Source organism: Nerophis lumbriciformis, linkage group LG12 (genome assembly GCF_033978685.3).
Source record: "Nerophis lumbriciformis linkage group LG12, RoL_Nlum_v2.1, whole genome shotgun sequence".
Classification (NCBI taxonomy): Eukaryota; Metazoa; Chordata; class Actinopteri; order Syngnathiformes; family Syngnathidae; genus Nerophis; species Nerophis lumbriciformis.
In genome coordinates this window covers 7,220,646-7,241,747 of record NC_084559.2, presented here as the reverse complement: position 1 = coordinate 7,241,747, position 21,102 = coordinate 7,220,646, and the positions used below count along the sequence as shown (strand labels likewise).

Genomic DNA, 21,102 nt, shown 5'->3' with positions numbered 1-21,102 from the left:
CACGATTAATCTTGACATTTTAATTAAAAAATTAGACCGATAGGGCATCAGAGGTTTGGTCTTGAACTTAGACTTGACTTCCCTTTTATTGTCATTCAAATGTGAATTTTACAGTACAGATAAGAACGAAATTTCATTTCATCAGCTCATGGTAGTGCAGAATAAAAAAGTAATAAGGTGCAGATATAAATAAATAGATTACTGTACAGATAAATATATTGCACTTCTTCACATGCGTCCACGTTTATGGATGTATGTTATATTGTCTTTTTTATTCCAGCGAGTTCATCCATTTTGGGGGGAGTTGAGGGGATAATTGAATTATGATGCGTTCAAGAGTCTTACGGCCTGAGGGAAGAAGCTGTTACAGAACCTGGAGGTTCTGCTACGGAGGCTGCGGAACCTCTTTCTAGAGTCCAGCAGTGAAAACAGTCCTTGGTGGGGGTGGGAGGAGTCTTTGCAGATTGTCTGAGCCCTGGTCAGGCAGCGGCTTTTTGCCATCTCCTAGATAGGAGGAATAGGAGTCCTGATGATCTTTTCCGCCGTCCTCACCACTCTCTGGAGAGACTTCCAGTCTGAGGCACTGCAGGCTCCAGTCCAGACAGAGATGCTGTTGGTCAGCAGGCTCTCTATAGTGCCTCTGTAGAATGTGCTGAGAGAGCTGTGCTCTTTTCATCCCACGCAAAAAGTCCATGCGCTGCTGAGCTCTTTTTACAAGAGCTCCGGTGTGTAGGGACCAGGTTATATTGTCAGTTATCTGCACCCCCAGGAACTTGGAGCTGTTTACTATCTCCACCGCTGTGCCGTTGATGAAGAGTGGAGCGTGGCTGGACTGGTGCTTCCTGAAGTCAACGATGATCTCCTTGGTCTTGTCGACATTCAGGACCAGGTTGTTGGTTCTGTACCAGTCAAGCAGATGTTTCACCTCCTCCCTGTAGTCCATGTCGTTGTTGTCACGGATGAGGCCCACTACTGCCGTATACTTCACAATGTGGTTAGTAGTGGACCTGGCACAGCAGTCCTGAGTCATCAACGTGAACAGCAGTGGACTCAGGATGCAGCCCTGGGGGGAGCTGGTGCTCAGGGAGATGGCACTGGAGGTGTTGTTGCCCACTCTCACAGATTGTGGTCTGTCTGTGAGGAAGTCAAGCAGCCAGTTGCAAAGGGGGGTACTGAATCTAAGGTTTGCTCACCAAGTGCTGCAGGATGATGGTGTTGAATGCTGAGCTGAAGTCCAGGAACAACATCCGCACGTGTGTGTCCTTTCCTTCCAGATGTTCTAAGCTCAGGTGGAGTGCAGAGGAGATGGCGTCCTCTGTGGAGCGGTTAGGGTGATAAGCAAACTGGTATGGGTCGAATGTGGGGGGAAGTCTGGAGACAATATATTCCTTTACTAGCCTCTCCAAGCACTTCATTATGATGGGGGTGAGTGCAACGGGGCGGTAATCATTGAGGGAGGAGATTGTGGGTTTTTTAGGCATTGGAATGATTGTGGCCGTCTTAAAACATGATGGTACCACAGCCTGGGTCAGCGAGATGTTGAAGATGTCTGTGAGAACCCCAGCCAGCTGGTCTGCACATCCCTTAAGCACCTTGCCTGGAATGTCATCAGGTCCTGCTGCTTTCCGGGGGTTCACTCTCCTCAGGGTTTTCCGGACATCCGCTGTGTCCAGGTTGAGCGGTTGCTCATCAGGGATAGGGATGGATTTTCTCGCTGGAGTGATGTTAAGTGCCTCAAACCTTGCAAAGTAGTTGTTAAGGTCATTTAGGAAGCTGATACTGTTGTCACAGGGACAGGGGGCAGCTTTATAGTCTGTGATGACCTGTATGCCCTGCCACATTCGCTTAGTGTTCGTGGGGTTCTCGAAGTAGTCTTGCACTTTCTGACTGTGAGCACGCTTTGCAACCCTAATGGCACGGTTCAGGTTAGCTCTGGCTGTTTTTAATGCTAGCATCTCGCCAGACTTGAAAGCCTTGTTCCGAGTCTTCAGCATTGCACGTACCTCACAGTTCATCCAGGGTTTCTCGTTGGCCCGTGTGGGGATGTTCCTGATCACACTGACATCCTCCACTGGGTAAGAAGCTATTTAACTAACAGGAAGCAATATGTGAAGATATGTCAACACGGTTAGATATATCTTGTGGTGTACCCCAGGGATCAATACTAGGACCAAGATTGTTTAATCTTTATATAAACAACATTTGTAAAGTTGCAAAGGACTTAAAGTTAGTTTTATTTGCAGATGACACAACTGTGTTTTGTTCAGGAGAGAACACACAGAAGATCATACAAATAATATCAGAAGAAATGAACAAAATAAAAAGATGGTTTGACAAAAACAGATTATCTTTGAATCTCAGTAAAACTAAAATAATGCTATTCGGTAACAATAGAAAAGAGCGTCATACACAAATACAAATAGACGGAGTAGATATTGAAAGGGTAAAAGAAACCAGATTTTTGGGAGTATTATTAGATGATAAAATGAACTGGAAACCTCATGTAAAAAATATACAACATAACTTAGCAAGAAACACATCAATAATGAAAAAAGCAAAATACGTCCTGGACTATCTGATCACATCTCAGCTTTTCTATATCCAGAGTACAGACAGCGCCTCAGCCTTCCCCTCACTACAGGACATGTACTCTACCAGGAGAGCACACAACATCATAAAGGACAGTACACAGTCTCTTCAGCCTCCTACCATCAGGCAGACAATACAGGAGCCTAAAATCCAGGACTACGAGACTGACAAACAGTTTCTACCCACAGGCCATCAGGCTTGTGAATGCTAACTTGTGAATAGTAGCTCCCCCAGCAACACCCCCACCTCCTTTTTGCTTTTATCCTTTCACCAAAAGATAGCTACCATGACCACCCCCGAATGGTGAACCATCACTGTAGACACTTTTCACCTTTGATCACTAAAGACACTTTAACTGCTGCTGTGACCAAATGTCACCTCCATATTTATACTGTTGACTGTCAATCAGTATGTGCAATAATGTTATGTTACTTACTGTGCCTATATACATTTTTATTTTTATTTTTAGCTAAGTACCGTGTGACTTGTTGAAGGGTGGACTAGCAAAGTAGATTTTCATTGTACGGCAAACTGTCTGTTTTAACTGTGCATATGACGATAAACAATCTCGAATCTTGAATCTATTGCTCACGAGTGTTTTTTTGATTGATTGAGACTTTTATTAGTAGATTGCACAGTGAAGTACATATTCCGTACAATTGACCAGTAAATGGTAACACCCCAATAAGTTTTTACACTTGTTTAAGTCGTGGTCCACTTAAATTGATTCATGATACAGATATATACTATCATATATGCTATCATCAATAATACAGTCATCACACAAGATAATCATCAGGGTGTATACATTGAATTATTTATATTATTTACAATTCGGGGTGTGGAGGGGGGGGGGGGGGGGGTTAGGTTTGGTTGTTATCATCAGTCATCAACAATTGAGAACAGAGAAATGGATATTGAAACAGTGTAGGTCTGACTTGGTAGGATATGGACAGCAAGTAGTGGACATAGAGAGAGAGAGAGAGAGATCAGAAGGCATAAGAAAAATATCTGCATTTGATTGTTTACATTTGATTATTAACAACAATCCGGGGAGGGTGTTAGTTTAGGTCTTCTTGATGTGTGACATGTTACATATCTGACTTATTGTGCAGAAATATGAGAAATAACTACAAATTCGTTAACCGTGTTACAAAAAAGATCAATTAGAATAATACATAATATTGGTTATAGAGAACATACAAACCCTTTTTTTATTGACTTAAAAATATTGAAGTTTGATGATTTGGTAAAATTGCAAACATGTAAAATGATGTTCAAAGCAAACTATAACCTGATAGCCAAGAATGTACAACAATTATTCTCAACTAAAGAGGAGAAATATAACCTAAGAGGAAAATCTAATTTAAAACATTTGTATGCACGTAAAACACTTAAAACCTTTAGCACATCAGTATGTGGAATTAAACTATGGAATGGATTAAGTAAAGAAGTTAAAGTTATGATCCAGTTTAAGAGGCTGTTCAAATGAATAGTGCTTACAAAGTACAAAGAAGAAGAATTATGAGAAACACTTTCAGCCTTATTGAAAATACGATATTCTTCATTTCAGTATGTTTATCATATGATTTATTAAAAAACTGCTGTATTAATCATTCACTGATGTCATTGTGTTACAAGAAGAAGACAGTAAATGAACATATATATTTGTAAACGCTCTGAAGTGGGAAAGGGCTAGGATTCAATAAGCTTGGCTTCTTCCTACTCCTTTTCGGACATGATGTAACGAGAAATGATATGAAATTGTCTGATGTATTATGCTGTAAATGTGTTCATATTTGGAAAGAAAGAAAGAAAGAAAGAAAGAAAGAAAGAAAGAAAGAGAGATTATGCGCAAAAGCGGCGCAACCATGATATTCTCCAGTAGCAGCTGGAGTGCGCTTGTTTTGCTCATCAACGTCTCTGTGTAGGTGGGAAGTACTTGCATAGCCATTGGGTCATTAAGCTCCGCAATGATCGGTGTGTGCGAGATTAGTGTTGCAATACCATCTCAAGCACAAGTCAACAGCCGACGTAACCCAACTGTTGTCGTAGCGTTGTTAGATCTGACCTTTAAAACGTCCCAAACACGCTGACTCAACTCCAGGACAGCCCGTGTGTGGTGTGCTTCTCCCCGGTTACACTCCAGGACAGCCCGTGTGTGGTGTGCTTCTCCCCGGTTACACTCCAGGACAGCCCGTGTGTGGTGTGCTTCTCCCCGGTTACACTCCAGGACAGCCCGTGTGTGGTGTGCTTCTCCCCGGTTACACTCCAGGACAGCCCGTGTGTGGTGTGCTTCTCCCCGGTTACACTCCAGGACAGCCCGTGTGTGGTGTGCTTCTCCCCGGTTACACTCCAGGACAGCCCGTGTGTGGTGTGCTTCTCTCCGGTTACACTCCGAGCGGCTTTTAAATGCAGCTAAGCTAGCTAACAATTAGCTAGCTCCAGTTACCTGAGACGACACTGGAACAAGTTGTTTTCAACTCACCTGGATAAGAGACACTCTAACAAGTTGTTTATAACTCACCTGGATAAGTTTTCAACTCACCTGGATAAGAGACAATCGAACAAATTGTTTTCAACTCACCTGGATAAGTTTTCAACTCACCTGGATAAGAGTAGACACTCGAACAAGTTGTTTTCAACTCACCTGGATAAGAGATACGGGCTTCAAACATGTCGAGCTCCACCCGAGTCAAGCTGCCAACCGAGTGGAAGGACGACGAGAGGATGAATTTTCTCTTCTCGGACTTTAAGGAGAGCCGCGACGTGAACACAACAGACTGGGACAGCAAGATGGACTTCTGGACGGCGCTGGTCCTACAAAGCTGCAGAGACCGCACTCGTGTGTGCCTCAGTCTGCACGACCTCAATAAGACCTTCCGGAGGAAGGAGAGATCACCCATGGGGTTGGCAACTGTCATCCAGTCCTTGTCCAGGTAGTCCCATTCACTTAGTCCTTGTCTAGGTAGTCCCATTCACTTAGTCCTTGTCTAGGTAGTACCATTCACTTAGTCCTTGTCTAGGTAGTACCATTCACTTAGTCCTTGTCTAGGTAGTACCATTCTCTTAGTCCTTGTCTAGGTAGTACCATTCACTTAGTCCTTGGCTAGGTAGTACCATTCACTTAGTCCTTGTCTAGGTAGTACCATTCTCTTAGTCCTTGTCTAGGTAGTACCATTCACTTAGTCCTTGTCTAGGTAGTACCATTCACTTAGTCCTTGTCTAGGTAGTACCATTCTCTTAGTCCTTGTCTAGGTAGTACCATTCACTTAGTCCTTGTCTAGGTAGTACCATTCACTTAGTCCTTGTCTAGGTAGTCCCATTCACTTAGTCCTTGTCTAGGTAGTACCATTCACTTAGTCCTTGTCCAGGTAGTCCCATTCACTTAGTCCTTGTCTAGGTAGTACCATTCTCTTAGTCCTTGTCTAGGTAGTACCATTCACTTTGACATGTTGACATGCCTTACAGTACAAATAAAGTGTGCTGCTGCTGTAAATGCAGCAGAGGGCGCTGACTCACAAGTCAATTCCATCCATTTTTTCTACCGCTTGTCCCTCACTCAACATTTTTCAGCAGGAAGATGCTTTAACCCAGAGGTCCCCAAACTTTTTGACTCAGGGTCCACGTTAGGTTAAAACAATTTGGCCGGGAGCTGGGCTGTGTCTGTGTGTGTGTATGTGTATGTATGTGTGTGTGTTAAAGTTGAAGTACCAATGATAGTCACACACACACTAGGTGTGGTGAAATTTGTCCTCTGCATTTGACCCATCCCCTTGTTCACCCCCTGGGAGGTGAGGGGAGCAGTGAGCAGCAGCAGTGGCCGAGCCCGGGAATCATTTTTGGTGTGGTGTGTGTGTACATATATATATATATGGATATATATATATATATATATATATATATATATATATATATATATATATATATATATATATATATGTTTTCAGACAAAAGCAAGTTTTGTATTTCATTTGGAAGTCAAGGCGCTAGAGTCTGGAGGAAGACTGGAGAGGAGCAAAATCCAAGTTGCTTGAAATCCAGTGTGAAGTTCCCACAGTCAGCAATGGTTTGGGGAGCCATGTCAGCTGCTGGTGTTAGTCCACTGTGTTTCATCAAGTCCAGAGTCAATGCAGCTGTGTACCAAGAGATTTTAGAGCACTACATGCTTCCATCTGTTGAAAAGCTCTATGGAGATGATGATTTCATTTTCCAGCATGATCTGGCACCTGCCCACAGTGCCAAAACCACCAGTAACTGGTGTACTGACCATGGCATTACTGTCCTCCATTGGCCTGCCAACTCCCCTGACCTGAACCCCATAGACAATTTGTGGGGTATTGTGAAGAAGAAGCTGAAAGACACCAGACCCAATATTGCAAATGAGCTAAAGGCCGCTATTGAAACACCCTGGGCATCCATAACACCTCAGCAAAGCCACAGGCTGATTGCCTCCATGCCACGCCGCATTGATGCAGTAATCCGTGCAAAAGGATTCCCAACCAAGTACTGACTGCATTAATTGACATTTTCAAATGTTTGATTTTGTTTTGCTGTTATAAATCTTTTTTTTTTCTTGGTCAGAGGAAATATAAAAAAAATTTGAGATACGATTTTTGAGTTTTCTTAAGCTGTATGCCATAATCAGCAATATTAAAATAATAAAAGGCTTGCAATATTTCAGTTGATGTGTAATGAATCCAGAATGTATGACATTTTTATTCTTTTAATTGCATTACAGAAAATAAAGGACTTCATCACAATATTCTAATTTTCTGAGACAGTCCTGTATGTATGTATATATATATGTATATATATATATATATATATATATATATGTATATATATATATATATATATATATATATATATGTATATATATATATATATATATATATATATATATATATATATATATATATATGTGTGTATGTATATATATATATATATATATATATATGTGTGTGTGTGTGTGTGTGTGTGTGTATATATATATATATATATATATATATGTTTGTATGTATGTATGTGTATATATATATATATATATATATGTATGTATATATATATATATATATATATATATATATATATACACGTATATATGTTCTTCTTTTCCTGTTTACTATTTGAGTCATTGATCAGAGTTGTGCATTTCATACATATTTCTGTGCAGCAATTTATAAAAAACAAAAACTAATCAATTATATTTACTAACTATTAAGTTTATTCCCCAGTTAATCCAGCAGATGACAATGATAAAACACCAGTATCAGTGCTGTGTCAATACAGCTATTGAGTGTGCCATACAGGCGTCATTTACCAATCTCTAGCATATCATGTGGTTTTAAAGATAGTAAAGTTACATTTATTTTTTACACTAATTGAATGGTCAGCGCTTTAGGAGCCTTTTTTTTAGTTTTAAGATATTATTTGTTGGAATCACAAATGATAATTGTTGATTATTGCAATAAATGGTATTGTGTCTGCCACATGACATTGTCAGAACATGTTTCTGTTTTACATCATCCAGATGTGGGAAGCTGCAGAGAGAGTCGGAGTTTGCTGCCAATGTGGATTGTGGCTGGTTGTCTTGGGGCGTTGGCCTTCTGCTGGTGAAGCCTCTGAAATGGACCTTCTCCTCTCTGCTGGGAAGCAACTCCGTGCCTTTGGAGGAGTCTTTTGTTGTCATTGAACTAGTGAAGGTTTGCCATTCTTTTCTACCTGTATCAGTATTTTGGCTACTTCACAGAATGGGTGACATTTGCGTTCCCGGGAAATACATTTTATTTGCATGATAACTGTATCATCTGATCGCATATTTATTCAATTGAAATTTAAAGTTGATTGATAGTATTTTTAAAACTGAAAAGCTATTTCTTGTTGCACGTTAAGGCTTCCTAAAATTAAAATGTTTTACCCTGAAATATAATCATTTAAGTTATTCAGAAATGTTATATAATGGTACCCTAAATCTACATGCTCAATTAATTCCACGACCAAGCTCGGAACTCAAAACACTCCATGTCTAATCAATGTCACCCATTGAAATGCCCCACTCAAAACACCCCAATCTTAACACATAACATGCCTTTTACAAGAAAAACTAACTTTTAGATAACAACTATTGCATGAGAAAAAATACAATAGAATGTACTATATAAACAATACAGTAGTTTTTATTCAGGGTTTCCCTTTCCGTAGCTCCAGCGGCAGTTTACCCTCGCTGTGCTCCAGAGTTGACGTACCACTGAACATGTTTTACAAACTTAGGTTACCCATTATCCAAACTGTATATTACATGTATTTCCCAAAAATATTTTTCATAAATACTACATTTGATCAAATGTACACTTTAGTCATGTCTTTGGGTTTTCATTCAGTCCTCTTACCTCAATACATCAGCAAAATGTGGCCTCTGCTGGTCAAAAGAGATGACTAAAAGAAAGCTCCCTCATCTATTTTCTTTACATTCTAAGATATTTTAACAATACGAGGACTGAATGGGTTAAACCCTTAGCACAGCCTTGTTACCAATTTTTTAAAATTATCATTATTTTTTTAATCACTGAAATGTATTTTGTGTCAACATGCTATTAGCATAATGGCAATGTGGCTATATTTCATATATGTTCATTCTATGCTAAAAACTCACTCCTGTCTCTTCCAGTCCAGTTACTCACTTTAGTCCATTTTCACCCTGTAACTAGCCCTGTGCTGACCTCACACTTTGAAATCACAAAACTTCTTAACTTTAACAACCAGGTCACAACAAAATTAAAAAATTGATGTAGACGAAGTCCAGGAAACCCACAATGTGTCTACTTGGCCACATTTGGACAAATGTATGCGTCTGGATAAAACAATGCCCAAAACATTCATTTTAGTTGTTTATCCTGTAAGCCCAAATCAAAACTGCTCTCGACATAGAAGAGGTGGAATACACATTTAAGAACACACATGATTGTGGAAAACATGTGATGACTTTTGCTACAGTATAGCCTGTCTAAATGCTACATTTCATCTTTATTGGTGTTTTACAACAAGACAGTGCCTGACATTTTGTTCATTGTTTCTACTCTTTATATTTTGACATTGAATAGTTGAATCATTTTGAAACAAACAACAAGACTGCAAGATATTTGTTATTTCATGCTGTAAATCACAAATGACTTTTCAGATAAAGGAAGTTCGCTAATAGAATAAACATTGTTAGTACTTTATGCATTTGGAGCATTTAGAAGTGGAGAGGGAGTCGAAGAGACAGAAGTTGGCTATAAAACCCAAGGCAGAATCCACTAAAGCAGAAACAAAAAGGAAAATGCAAGCTGCTCAGAATCTCTCTCTCTCTCTCTCTCGCTCTCTCTCTCTCTACTACTTGCTGTCCATATCCTACCAAGTCAGACCTACACTGTTCCAATATCCATTTCTCTGTTCTCAATTGTTGATGACTGATGATAACAACCTAACCCTCCACACCCCGGATTGTAAATAATGTAAACAATTCAATGTGATGATCTTGTGTGATGACTGTATTATGATGATAGTATATATGATAGTATATATCTGTATCATGAATCAATTTAAGTGGACCTCGACTTAAACAAGTTGAAAAAATTATTGGGGTTTTACCATTTAGTGGTCAATTGTACGGAATATATACTTCACTGTGCAACCTACTAATAAAAGTCTCAATCAATCAATCAATTTGCCAGAGCCATCAAAGCAAAAATGCCAAATAATGTGTGAATGAACCAAAGTAATGTGTAAATAATGTAACTAACTAGATGAACCATCTGTGGCTGTGAAGTGTGAGTGAATTATATTTATATAGCGCTTTTTCTCTAGTGACTCAAAGCACTTTACATAGTGAAAGCCAATATGTAAGTTCCATTTAAAGCAGTGTGGGTGGCACTGGGAGCAGGTGGGTCAAGTGTCTTGCCCAAGGGCACAACATGAACACTATTAAGGTTGTAAATACTGTATAGAGTAGGCTAACCCATGTGGTTCCTGTGGATGTGAACACAAGTTGTAATTACTGTAGTGACTAAATAACATAGTGAGTGAAACAGACATAGTGATTCATTTGGATGAACAGGGTGTGTATTTATGTCAACTCTGTTGATAATTGTTCAATTCTTTAAACACTGAACATCTTTAAATGCTGCTTTTTTTAATGCTCATTTTTGCATGTTCAATTGCTGAAAAACCAGGGGGTGGGGTGTCCCCCCTTATCCCCCCACCCTGGACCTGGCTGGGGACCCTCAACTTATCTTCAGTCTTTTTCATTAAGTTCAAATCACATGCCTACTGAATGTTTTGAACCTCATATAGCTTTTTCCTAACGCCAGGGTTTGCTGTTCCTTCCAGGAGAAAGCAGCTGAAGTACTGGATATCTACTGGAGCAGTGAACATGCAAGCCGCTCTATCTTGTCATTTGAAGAGCTGTGTACTCTCACCTCCAGTGTGTGTGCTGATGAAAACACTCTGTGCATGGCTCTGCTGCAGCTGCAGAGGGACAAACAAGTCATGGTCTCCTTACACCAGGGGGATAAGGTAAACCACCATTCAATGTCATTAGAGGCATGCAGTATCTCCCAGGTCACTTGTGTGTCTTCTTTATAGATTGTTAAGTTTTGCCAAGCAGGACAAGGTCGTGTCTCCACAGTCAACCATTTAGAGATCGGCGTCTACCAGTTGCAGCGTAGTGAGAAACTGCTGGAGGAGAGGCTGGACAAACTGAGCCTGGAGGCTGATAAGTACGTCCACTAATAACTGTTACATTGAAAAGTCAATTCATTTGATTTTGAACAGTTTTCATAAATGAGTGATGACATATTGAAAAAAAGGAGTTTGACTTCTGCACAGAAAAATAATTTGCTGTGATGTCTTCCAAAGTTCAAGTTAAAGTAGCAATGATTGTCACACACACACACTAGGTGTGGCAAAATTATTCTCTGCATTTGACCCATCACCCTTGATCACCCCCTGGGAGGTGAGGGGAGCAGTGGGCAGCAGCGGTGGCCGCGCCTGGGAATAATTTTTGGTGATTTAACCCCCAATTCCAAGCCTTGATGCTGAGTGCCAAGCAGGGAGGTAATGGCTCCCATTTTTATAGTCTTTGGTATGACTCGGCCGGGGTTTGAACTCACAACCTACCCATCTCAGGGCGGACACTCTAACCACAGAGTAGTCCAAAATGTACTCATGACCATTAGTGGGACTATTTGCATGTTATTAGGGCAGAGGTAGGCAACCTTTATTATCGAGAGACAAAAGAATATGTCCTTGCAAAATGCATGCCTTTTTTTTTTTTATTCTGATATCTTTCTTTTTTGGGACGTATTCATGGTTAGACGTCTCAGCCTTTTGCCTTTTTCCCCTCATGCTCATCCAATCACCAGTCAGGACTCAATTATTCACCGTCTCGTAGACAGTCAGAAATTATTGAAATCTTTTAAAAGCCGTGTGCAAGCTTAAGATAAACTATAGACACTTACTCTTAGGGTCATTCAAGTGGAACCTCCACGCCTTTATTTCTCACTTTTACGCTTTACAAACCTTTACATCGCCACAAATATGCCTCTGTGTGCCAGTCATGTCTCGGCGTACTAACGCTTCTTTCATTCCTTCATTTCTTCCGCATGCCGCTTGAAGCCATGGGCGGCTGCCATTTGGATCACTTCCTGTACATGCCATTTTGAAGAGGAGGGGCCCCCTACGCCACATCCTGTTTACATCCTGTTTACATCCTGTTTACATCCTGCTTACATCCTGCTTACATCCTGTACACATGCGTGCCGCCATTTCAAAGAGCGTATTTATTTCCACAATTGTTGTAGCTCGCGCCAGTCAGAGCTGTGTCAGCCTGTCTTACACATCCCTTTGTGTGATCAGCAACACAATGTGTCCAAACACTCACAGTTTGTGTGATCAGCAACACAATGTGTCCAAACACTCACAGTTTGTGTGATCAGCAACACAATGTGTCCAAACACTCACAGTTTGTGTGATCAGCAACACAATGTGTCCAAACACTCACAGTTTGTGTGATCAGCAACACAATGTGTCCAAACACTCACAGTTTGTGTGATCAGCAACACAATGTGTCCAAACACTCACAGTTTGTGTGATCAGCAACACAATGTGTCCAAACACTCACAGTTTGTGTGATCAGCAACACAATGTGTCCAAATACTCACAGTTTGTGTGATCAGCAACACAATGTGTCCAAACACTCACAGTTTGTGTGATCAGCAACACAATGTGTCCAAACACTCACAGTTTGTGTGATCAGCAACACAATGTGTCCAAACGCTCACAGTTTGTGTGATCAGCAACACAATGTGTCCAAACACTCACAGTTTGTGTGATCAGCAACACAATGTGTCCAAACACTCACAGTTTGTGTGATCAGCAACACAATGTGTCCAAACACTCACAGTTTGTGTGATCAGCAACACAATGTGACCAAACACTCACAGTTTGTGTGATCAGCAACACAATGTGTCCAAACACTCACAGTTTGTGTGATCAGCAACACAATGTGTCCAAACACTCACAGTTTGTGTGATCAGCAACACAATGTGTCCAAACACTCACAGTTTGTGTGATCAGCAACACAATGTGACCAAACACTCACAGTTTGTGTGATCAGCAACACAATGTGACCAAACACTCACAGTTTCGCTCGATAACTTTGGGTTGCTAGACAACCACTTTGAGCTAGCATTTGAGCTAGTTAGCCTCCGACTTGCAGCCCCTTCAGTTGGAGAATATGACCAGCAAAGGGGGATTTGTTCCGCAGCAAGACTTGAAATGTGATGAGAGCGAAAAAGACGACCTTTATTACAGCGAAGGAGAAGGCATATTATTATTATTAAGGAGAAGGCATATTAAAAAGACGACCTTTATTACAGCGAAGGAGAAGGCATATTAACGGGACACGAGCTGCTAGTTTGTGCTAACGCCAGCGGTGACTATGTGAAGCCACTGCTCGTTTATCACACCAAAACTGTTCAACACTACTCCAAAAGTTCGCAGACACAAGGTCAAATGATATTGGTTTTTTTTTTTTTCAATGCAGCAACATGCTGCTTAACGTTTTGGAGCGCACCAATGAGACTTTTGCATGTGTGTGCGTGTTGACGTTTATGCTTGCTGTAATATTGTTGTTGTTTTGATAAAAAAGAGATTGTTGAGCCATTACCCCCTTGTTATGTAGGTTTGATGTATATATGTATGTATATTGACAGTATCCGTATAGTGTATTCAAAGTGTGCAGTTTTACTAAAATAGGGACTTTTGTCGAGGCTAAAACTAATTATTAATGTTTACATTGATTCTTATGGGGAACTCTGCTTTACTATGCAAACGTTTTGATTTACTAACCATGTTCAAGAACCAATTAAGTTCGTAAATCAAGGTTCCACTCTAATTTAATGTATGTATATATTTTTACTGTAAACACTTACATATTTTAACACCTTCATTTATATCAATAATCATTTATAGATTGCATTGAGTACAGATTGATATTCAATAAAAAAATTTTTTTTTTTAGCCTTTTTGTTTAAAATAACCACTTTTTTATCATGTGAAAATGCAAACTCTGTAATAGTTGTAGAGTGGAATATTTAAAGATGCCATATGTAATAATGTGGCCAGAATTAGTACTGCAATCACGGTCAAATTCTGTAGTTCCCTCCCCCTCTCCATGACTGAGGTTGCCAGATACGCAGCCCAATCCCAATCCTACTCCAAGGAACTTCAAATGGCAATGGACAAGTTTCTCTTGTTTATGCTTCTTGCAAGATGCTTTACATATGTGGTTATAATGTATATATATTTATATGTGGTTATAGTGTATATATATTTATATGTGGTTATAGTCTATATATATTTATATGTGGTTATAGTGTATATATATGTATATGTGGTTATAGTGTATATAGATTTATATGTGGTTATAGTCTATATATATTTATATGTGGTTATAGTCTATATATATTTATATGTGGTTATAGTGTATATATATTTATATGTGGTTATAGTGTATATATATGTATATGTGGTTATAGTGTATATAGATTTATATGTGGTTATAGTCTATATATATTTATATGTGGTTATAGTGTATATATATGTATATGTGGTTATAGTGTATATATATTTATATGTGGTTATAGTCTATATATATTTATATGTGGTTATAGTGTATATATATTTATATGTGGTTATAGTGTATATATATGTATATGTGGTTATAGTGTATATATATTTATATGTGGTTATAGTGTATATATATTTATATGTGGTTATAGTGTATATATATTTATATGTGGTTATAGTCTATATATATTTATATGTGGTTATAGTGTATATATATTTATATGTGGTTATAGTGTATATATATGTATATGTGGTTATAGTGTATATATATTTATATGTGGTTATAGTGTATATATATTTATATGTGGTTATAGTGTATATATATTTATATGTGGTTATAGTGTATATAGATTTATATGTGGTTATAGTGTATATATATGTATATGTGGTTATAGTGTATATAGATTTATATGTGGTTATAGTGTATATATATTTATATGTAGTTATAGTGTGTATATATATATTTATATGTGGTTATAGTGTATATATATTTATATGTGGTTATAGTGTATATATATTTATATGTGGTTATAGTCTATATATATTTATATGTGGTTATAGTGTATATATATGTATATGTGGTTATAGTGTATATAGATTTATATGTGGTTATAGTGTATATATATTTATATGTGGTTATAGTGTGTATATATATATTTATATGTGGTTATAGTGTATATATATTTATATGTGGTTATAGTGTGTATATATATATTTATATGTGGTTATAGTCTGTATATATTTATATGTGGTTATAGTCTATATATATTTATATGTGGTTATAGTGTATATATATTTATATGTGGTTATAGTCTATATATATTTATATGTGGTTATAGTGTATATATATTTATATCAATCAATCAATCAATCTTTATTTATATAGCCCTAAATCACAAGTGTCTCAAAGGGCTGCACAAGCCACAACGACATCCTCGGTACAAAGCCCACATACGGGCAAGGAAAAACTCACCCCAGTGGGACGTCGATGTGTGGTTATAGTTTATATATATATTTATATGTGGTCATAGTGTATACATATTTATATGTGGTTATAGTGTATATATATTTATATGTGGTTATAGTGTATATATATTTATATGTAGTTATAGTGTATATATATTTATATGTAGTTATAGTGTATATATATTTATATGTGGTTATAGTGTATATATATTTATATGTGGTTATAGTCTATATATATTTATATGTAGTTATAGTGTATATATATTTATATGTAGTTATAGTGTATATATATATTTACTCATTGTGTTTTGCACACTCTTGGAGTCAACATGTGCATATTGTATATAACCCACACCCCCATTTTTTTGTATATATTGATTTTCAAATCAGCTGACATGTATACTGTGTATATGTACATCATTTATACATTTTTTTAACCTAATTTTTTATGGACATGTTACAGGTTATATATATTTTATTATTGAATGTATCAAATGTGATGCATATTTAATGGAGCACAATGGAAACAAGACTTTTGGCTTTTTGTGCCATCATTTGCCTTTTTATAGCAATACATGGATGACATTCTTTAACATGTCAATAAACTTGTCAATCAATCAATCAAAACAATGTTTTGGGCGTGAGGAGTGCAGAAGGAAAACAGCTACAGTATGTGTTGCTGCTTTGCAGTCTAGTCCTCAATGAATAGCAAAGGAGCTCACATCCAATCTCTGTAATCACTAGTTTGTTTGATATGAACCGGGCTTAGGTCCAATCTCTGTAATCACTAGTTTGTTTGATATGAACCGGGCTTAGGTACAATCTCTGTAATCACTAGTTTGTTTGATATGAACCGGGCTTAGGTACAATCTCTGTAATCACTAGTTTGTTTGATATGAACCGGGCTTAGGTACAATCTCTGTAATCACTAGTTTGTTTGATATGAACCGGGCTTAGGTCCAATCTCTGTAATCACTAGTTTGTTTGATATGAACCGGGCTTAGGTCCAATCTCTGTAATCACTAGTTTGTTTGATATGAACCGGGCTTAGGTACAATCTCTGTAATCACTAGTTTGTTTGATATGAACCGGGCTTAGGTCCAATCTCTGTAATCACTAGTTTGTTTGATATGAACCGGGCTTAGGTCCAATCTCTGTAATCACTAGTTTGTTTGATATGAACCGGGCTTAGGTACAATCTCTGTAATCACTAGTTTGTTTGATATGAACCGGGCTTAGGTACAATCTCTGTAATCACTAGTTTGTTTGATATGAACCGGGCTTAGGTCCAATCTCTGTAATCACTAGTTTGTTTGATATGAACCGGGCTTAGGTACAATCTCTGTAATCACTAGTTTGTTTGATATGAACCGGGCTTAGGTACAATCTCTGTAATCACTAGTTTGTTTGATATGAACCGGGCTTAGGTACAATCTCTGTAATCACTAGTTTGTTTGATATGAACCGGGCTTAGGTACAATCTCTGTAATCACTAGTTTGTTTGATATGAACCGGGCTTAGGTACAATCTCTGTAATCACTAGTTTGTTTGATATGAACCGGGCTTAGGTACAATCTCTGTAATCACTAGTTTGTTTGATATGAACCGGGCTTAGGTACAATCTCTGTAATCACTAGTTTGTTTGATATGAACCGGGCTTAGGTACAATCTCTGTAATCACTAGTTTGTTTGATATGAACCGGGCTTAGGTACAATCTCTGTAATCACTAGTTTGTTTGATATGAACCGGGCTTAGGTACAATCTCTGTAATCACTAGTTTGTTTGATATGAACCGGGCTTAGGTACAATCTCTGTAATCACTAGTTTGTTTGATATGAACCCGGCTTAGGTACAATCTCTGTAATCACTAATTTGTTTGATATGAACCGGGCTTAGGTCCAATCTCTGTAATCACTAGTTTGTTTGATATGAACCGGGCTTAGGTACAAAGAGGAAGCAAGACTTCTGCTCCAGGAAGGAAAGAAAGCACAGGTGAATGTTTGAGCAAAAGCAATATCATTAAAAGGAAAGAAGAAAATGCGATTACATCCAAGTTGTTGTTTAGGCACTGAGGTGTTTGCGAGGGCGGAAGAGAGGAGAAAAGAGAGCGGATGGCTTGTTTGGCCAGCTGGAGTCCATCCGAGGAATCCTGGACAGAATAGCTCAGTCCCAGACTGATGAGAAGGTAAGAATTAGAAAGCTGTGAGGTGGTCTCAGTGCTGGAGGTGTGTCTTGTGTAGGTTCTGCAAGCGTACCAAGCAGGAGTTGCCAGCCTTAGGTTCTCTCTCAAGGACGTGACGCTCCAACGTGCCGAAAGCCTCGTCGATCAAATCCAGGAGGTAAGCGTTCATTTTGAAACGTTATATCAAGCGACAAATACAATCTTATCAACAAATGTTCTGTCATGTTGTCAGTTGTGTGACAAACAAGATGATGTCAACCAAACCATTTCTGGAGCAGTGACCTGTGCAGGTTTGTTGACCTTTTTTTCCCCCCTCAAATAGTATCCTCAACTACAGAGAGCAACAGGCATTTATTCTTTATTCATTCAAATTAGCCAATTGAAATGTTCAAATCACCATTAATTACAATATTTCAGAGTTATCTTACAACTCATGTGTTCAGATTAACTTAAAGATTAAAATATTATATATATATATATATATATATATATGTATATATATATATATATGTATGTATATATATATGTATATATATATATATATGTATGTATATATATATATATGTATATATATGTATATATATATATATGTATATATATATATATGTATATGTATATATATTTATATATATATATATATGTATATATATATGTATGTATGTATGTATGTATGTATGTGTGTATATATGTATATATATATATATATATATATGTGTGTGTGTGTGTGTGTGTGTGTGTGTGTGTGTGTGTGTGGGTGGGTGGGTATATATTTTTTTTAGCTGTGCAGAAAGTTATATGAACGGTACAACTGTCACTCTTTGTCTTTCATAATGAGTCAGCGCTTCATATCATTTGAGCCATTACTATTAATAACTACAAATGAAATAAACATGCTCTGTTTTAAGAAAGGCATTATTTATTTATGAGGAAAACAGAGCTTGAGCTACATCTATTCACATTTGCATGTCTGAGCAGCGGTCGCCTTAGCTTTAATGACGCCTCGGACGAGACTCCCTCTCATTGGTTTGCTTTGTTTTGATGGACTTGTGAGCAGAAAGGGCACCAGGCACTAAACACAAATAAATATGAATGACATTTCCCACTCATTCTTGCGACACCCCACAGAGAATGCTACTCTGAACTGCCATTCACTGCTCTTTCTGTGTTTGTCATATTTTCTAACTCATTCACTCACATGAATTGGTTAAGTTGACAAACCACATGCAATTGAATTCAAACAAAAGCATTATTTGAATCTGTTCTTACTAAATGTGTCTTCTTTAGATGAAGACATGGATGAGTTGGAGGAAGAGCTGAAATTGTTATTGGACGAATCCAAGCCGCATCCCGAAGTTCCAACAGAGCACCTGCCGAACGTCCCAGGTGACGACCTGCTGGATTTTCTGCCCGCCGTCCCTCAAAGTGACCTGAACGTCAGCACCAAGCAGCTGGAGGAAGAACTCAAACTGCTCACTCTCTAAGATTCAGGTGTGCTGGTATTCATTTCCATTGTTTTTCATGTGAGTATGACTATGTCTTACCTGGGCAGGTATCCAGCACCTGGACAACAGTTGGAACACAGTTTGCATGACACCTTCAAGTAAGTTGCCAGCGACAAGTGGAACTATAAGCGTAAAAGTCAGGTGTAAAATTGTGCATCAGGATAGAAACAAGGCACTTTGCTTCATTTCATCCAAATACTAAATGCCTTTGCTGTGGAAGCATTTTTCAAATGACCTTTTCATCAAGCAATACAGCATTTCTCTGAGATGACAACTTTATCTGAAGCCTGAAACGTCAATCTTGTCTTTGGTATGCCGCCACAATACCATTTTATTTTGGGATGCTTTTTGTCAAAATAAGTGTATCCTTAAGGTGTGTAATTGTATATAAATAGTATTCTTCTGTGGAGTGTCAAGTTACCATCTAAAGTATCCACATTTGCCAAAACAGATGTCCAGTCTCACATCATGAACATATCCATGATGCTCAAGACATGAAGTTATTTGAACTTTTCTGCAAATAAAAATGTATTTGAATGAAAATGATGTTGTTTTATATGTGCATGTCAGATCATTGCATGTGATCTGTGCCTTGTTTTTGCTCTCTTGAAAATAGTTGTTCATGCAAAATGACAATACGGAAAAGGCTACTTTTTTGGTGGACTTGACCTTCTATTCAGTCAGCTATTTTGTGTCATCTGCGATGAGGTGGCGACTTGTCCAGGGTGTACCCCACCTTGCGCCCGAATGCAGCTGAGATAGGCTCCAGCACCCACTGCGACCCCGAAAGGGATAAGCGGTAGGAAATGGATGGATATTTTGTTATCCTTCTAGCAACATGGAGGCTGGTTTAACTAAGCGTGTGCATAGGTTTGGCCACCAGGGGTCACTAGTATGCACTGCATAGAAATATAAACGTTTTTATTGAGTAGAACTGTAATGTACTTACATTTTTTTATACAGTGGTTATCAAAAATATTTTTAAAAACGTATTCCACAAACACTATCCTTAACGTATCTGAGTTTAAACCGCTTTCACTCTAAGGAGACATTTCTGCAAGATGTTGGGGGTGTCTATGGGGGTTATTGGGTCAATTGTCCAGAAGAACATGGTCAACTATGTTGGACCTTCGAGAGGCCCTGTTGGCTCATCATTCTAGTTCTAGCAGAGTCCAAAGGTGCTTTTTAGGCTTGAGAGTGTTTTGCTCATCCAAGCATGTCTGTATGGAGCTGCTGCAGAAAATCTTCCCATTAAGATGGAAAAATAGAATAGTGCAAAAAGTTTGGGCTCAGAAGGAAAATCAGAGTATGAATTGATTTGAGTATAGTTTAGTCCAGTGTTTTTTACCATAGGGCTGGGGCCGCGAGCACCCCCTTATCTGTTTTTCAGCTGCGGTCCGTATGGTACTTAACCTGACTCTCGCCAGATCCTTGTAGTTCGCTGAGCTCCAGCGAACTACAAGGATCTGGCGAGAGTCAGCTTATATGGTACTTGATTGATTGATTGAGACTTTTATTAGTAGGTTGCACAGTGAAGTACATATTCCGTACAATTGACCACTAAATGGTAACACTCGAATACGTATTTAAACTTGTTTAAGTCGGGGTCCACTTAAATTGATTCATGATACAGATATATACTATCATCATAATACAGTCATCATACAAGATAATCACATTGAATTATTTAC

General features: G+C 38.3%; 1 protein-coding gene and 1 long non-coding RNA gene across 3 annotated transcripts; one reads left to right on the top strand and one right to left on the bottom strand.

Moving 5' to 3' along the window:
* Positions 1 to 4,939: 4,939 nt before the first annotated feature.
* On the bottom strand, positions 4,940 to 5,254 carry LOC140679253 (uncharacterized). The gene is made up of 3 exons (XR_012050741.1): positions 5,177 to 5,254; positions 5,117 to 5,137; positions 4,940 to 5,077 (listed from the first exon to the last, which is right to left on the bottom strand). It is a non-coding gene; the product is annotated as an uncharacterized lncRNA (long non-coding RNA).
* On the top strand, positions 4,991 to 19,913 carry chmp7 (charged multivesicular body protein 7). Of its 2 annotated transcripts, none has more exons than XM_072914277.1 (11): positions 4,991 to 5,077; positions 5,177 to 5,528; positions 8,123 to 8,294; positions 10,960 to 11,145; positions 11,215 to 11,348; positions 17,671 to 17,719; positions 17,793 to 17,912; positions 17,968 to 18,066; positions 18,142 to 18,199; positions 19,194 to 19,397; positions 19,459 to 19,913. In XM_072914277.1, the coding sequence occupies exons 2-10, from the start codon at positions 5,266 to 5,268 to the stop codon at positions 19,388 to 19,390; spliced, it is 1,278 nt and encodes a 425-aa protein (XP_072770378.1). In that variant the 5' UTR covers positions 4,991 to 5,077; positions 5,177 to 5,265; the 3' UTR covers positions 19,391 to 19,397; positions 19,459 to 19,913. The 2 variants fall into 2 exon arrangements, with proteins under 2 accessions (XP_072770378.1, XP_072770377.1); XM_072914276.1 differs by having other exon boundaries at positions 5,044 to 5,124; positions 5,209 to 5,528; positions 19,459 to 19,912.
* The last annotated feature ends 1,189 nt before the right edge of the window (positions 19,914 to 21,102 follow it).

Bases quoted from the DNA above. Each gene is read 5' to 3' on its own strand.
- chmp7 (XM_072914277.1), top strand. From the start codon at position 5,266: ATGTCGAGCTCCACCCGAGTCAAGCTGCCAACCGAGTGGAAGGACGAC. The intron at 17,720-17,792 runs GTGAATGTTTGA...GTTGTTGTTTAG, and splicing joins AGGAAGGAAAGAAAGCACAG to GCACTGAGGTGTTTGCGAGG. The intron at 17,913-17,967 runs GTAAGAATTAGA...TGTCTTGTGTAG, and splicing joins AGTCCCAGACTGATGAGAAG to GTTCTGCAAGCGTACCAAGC.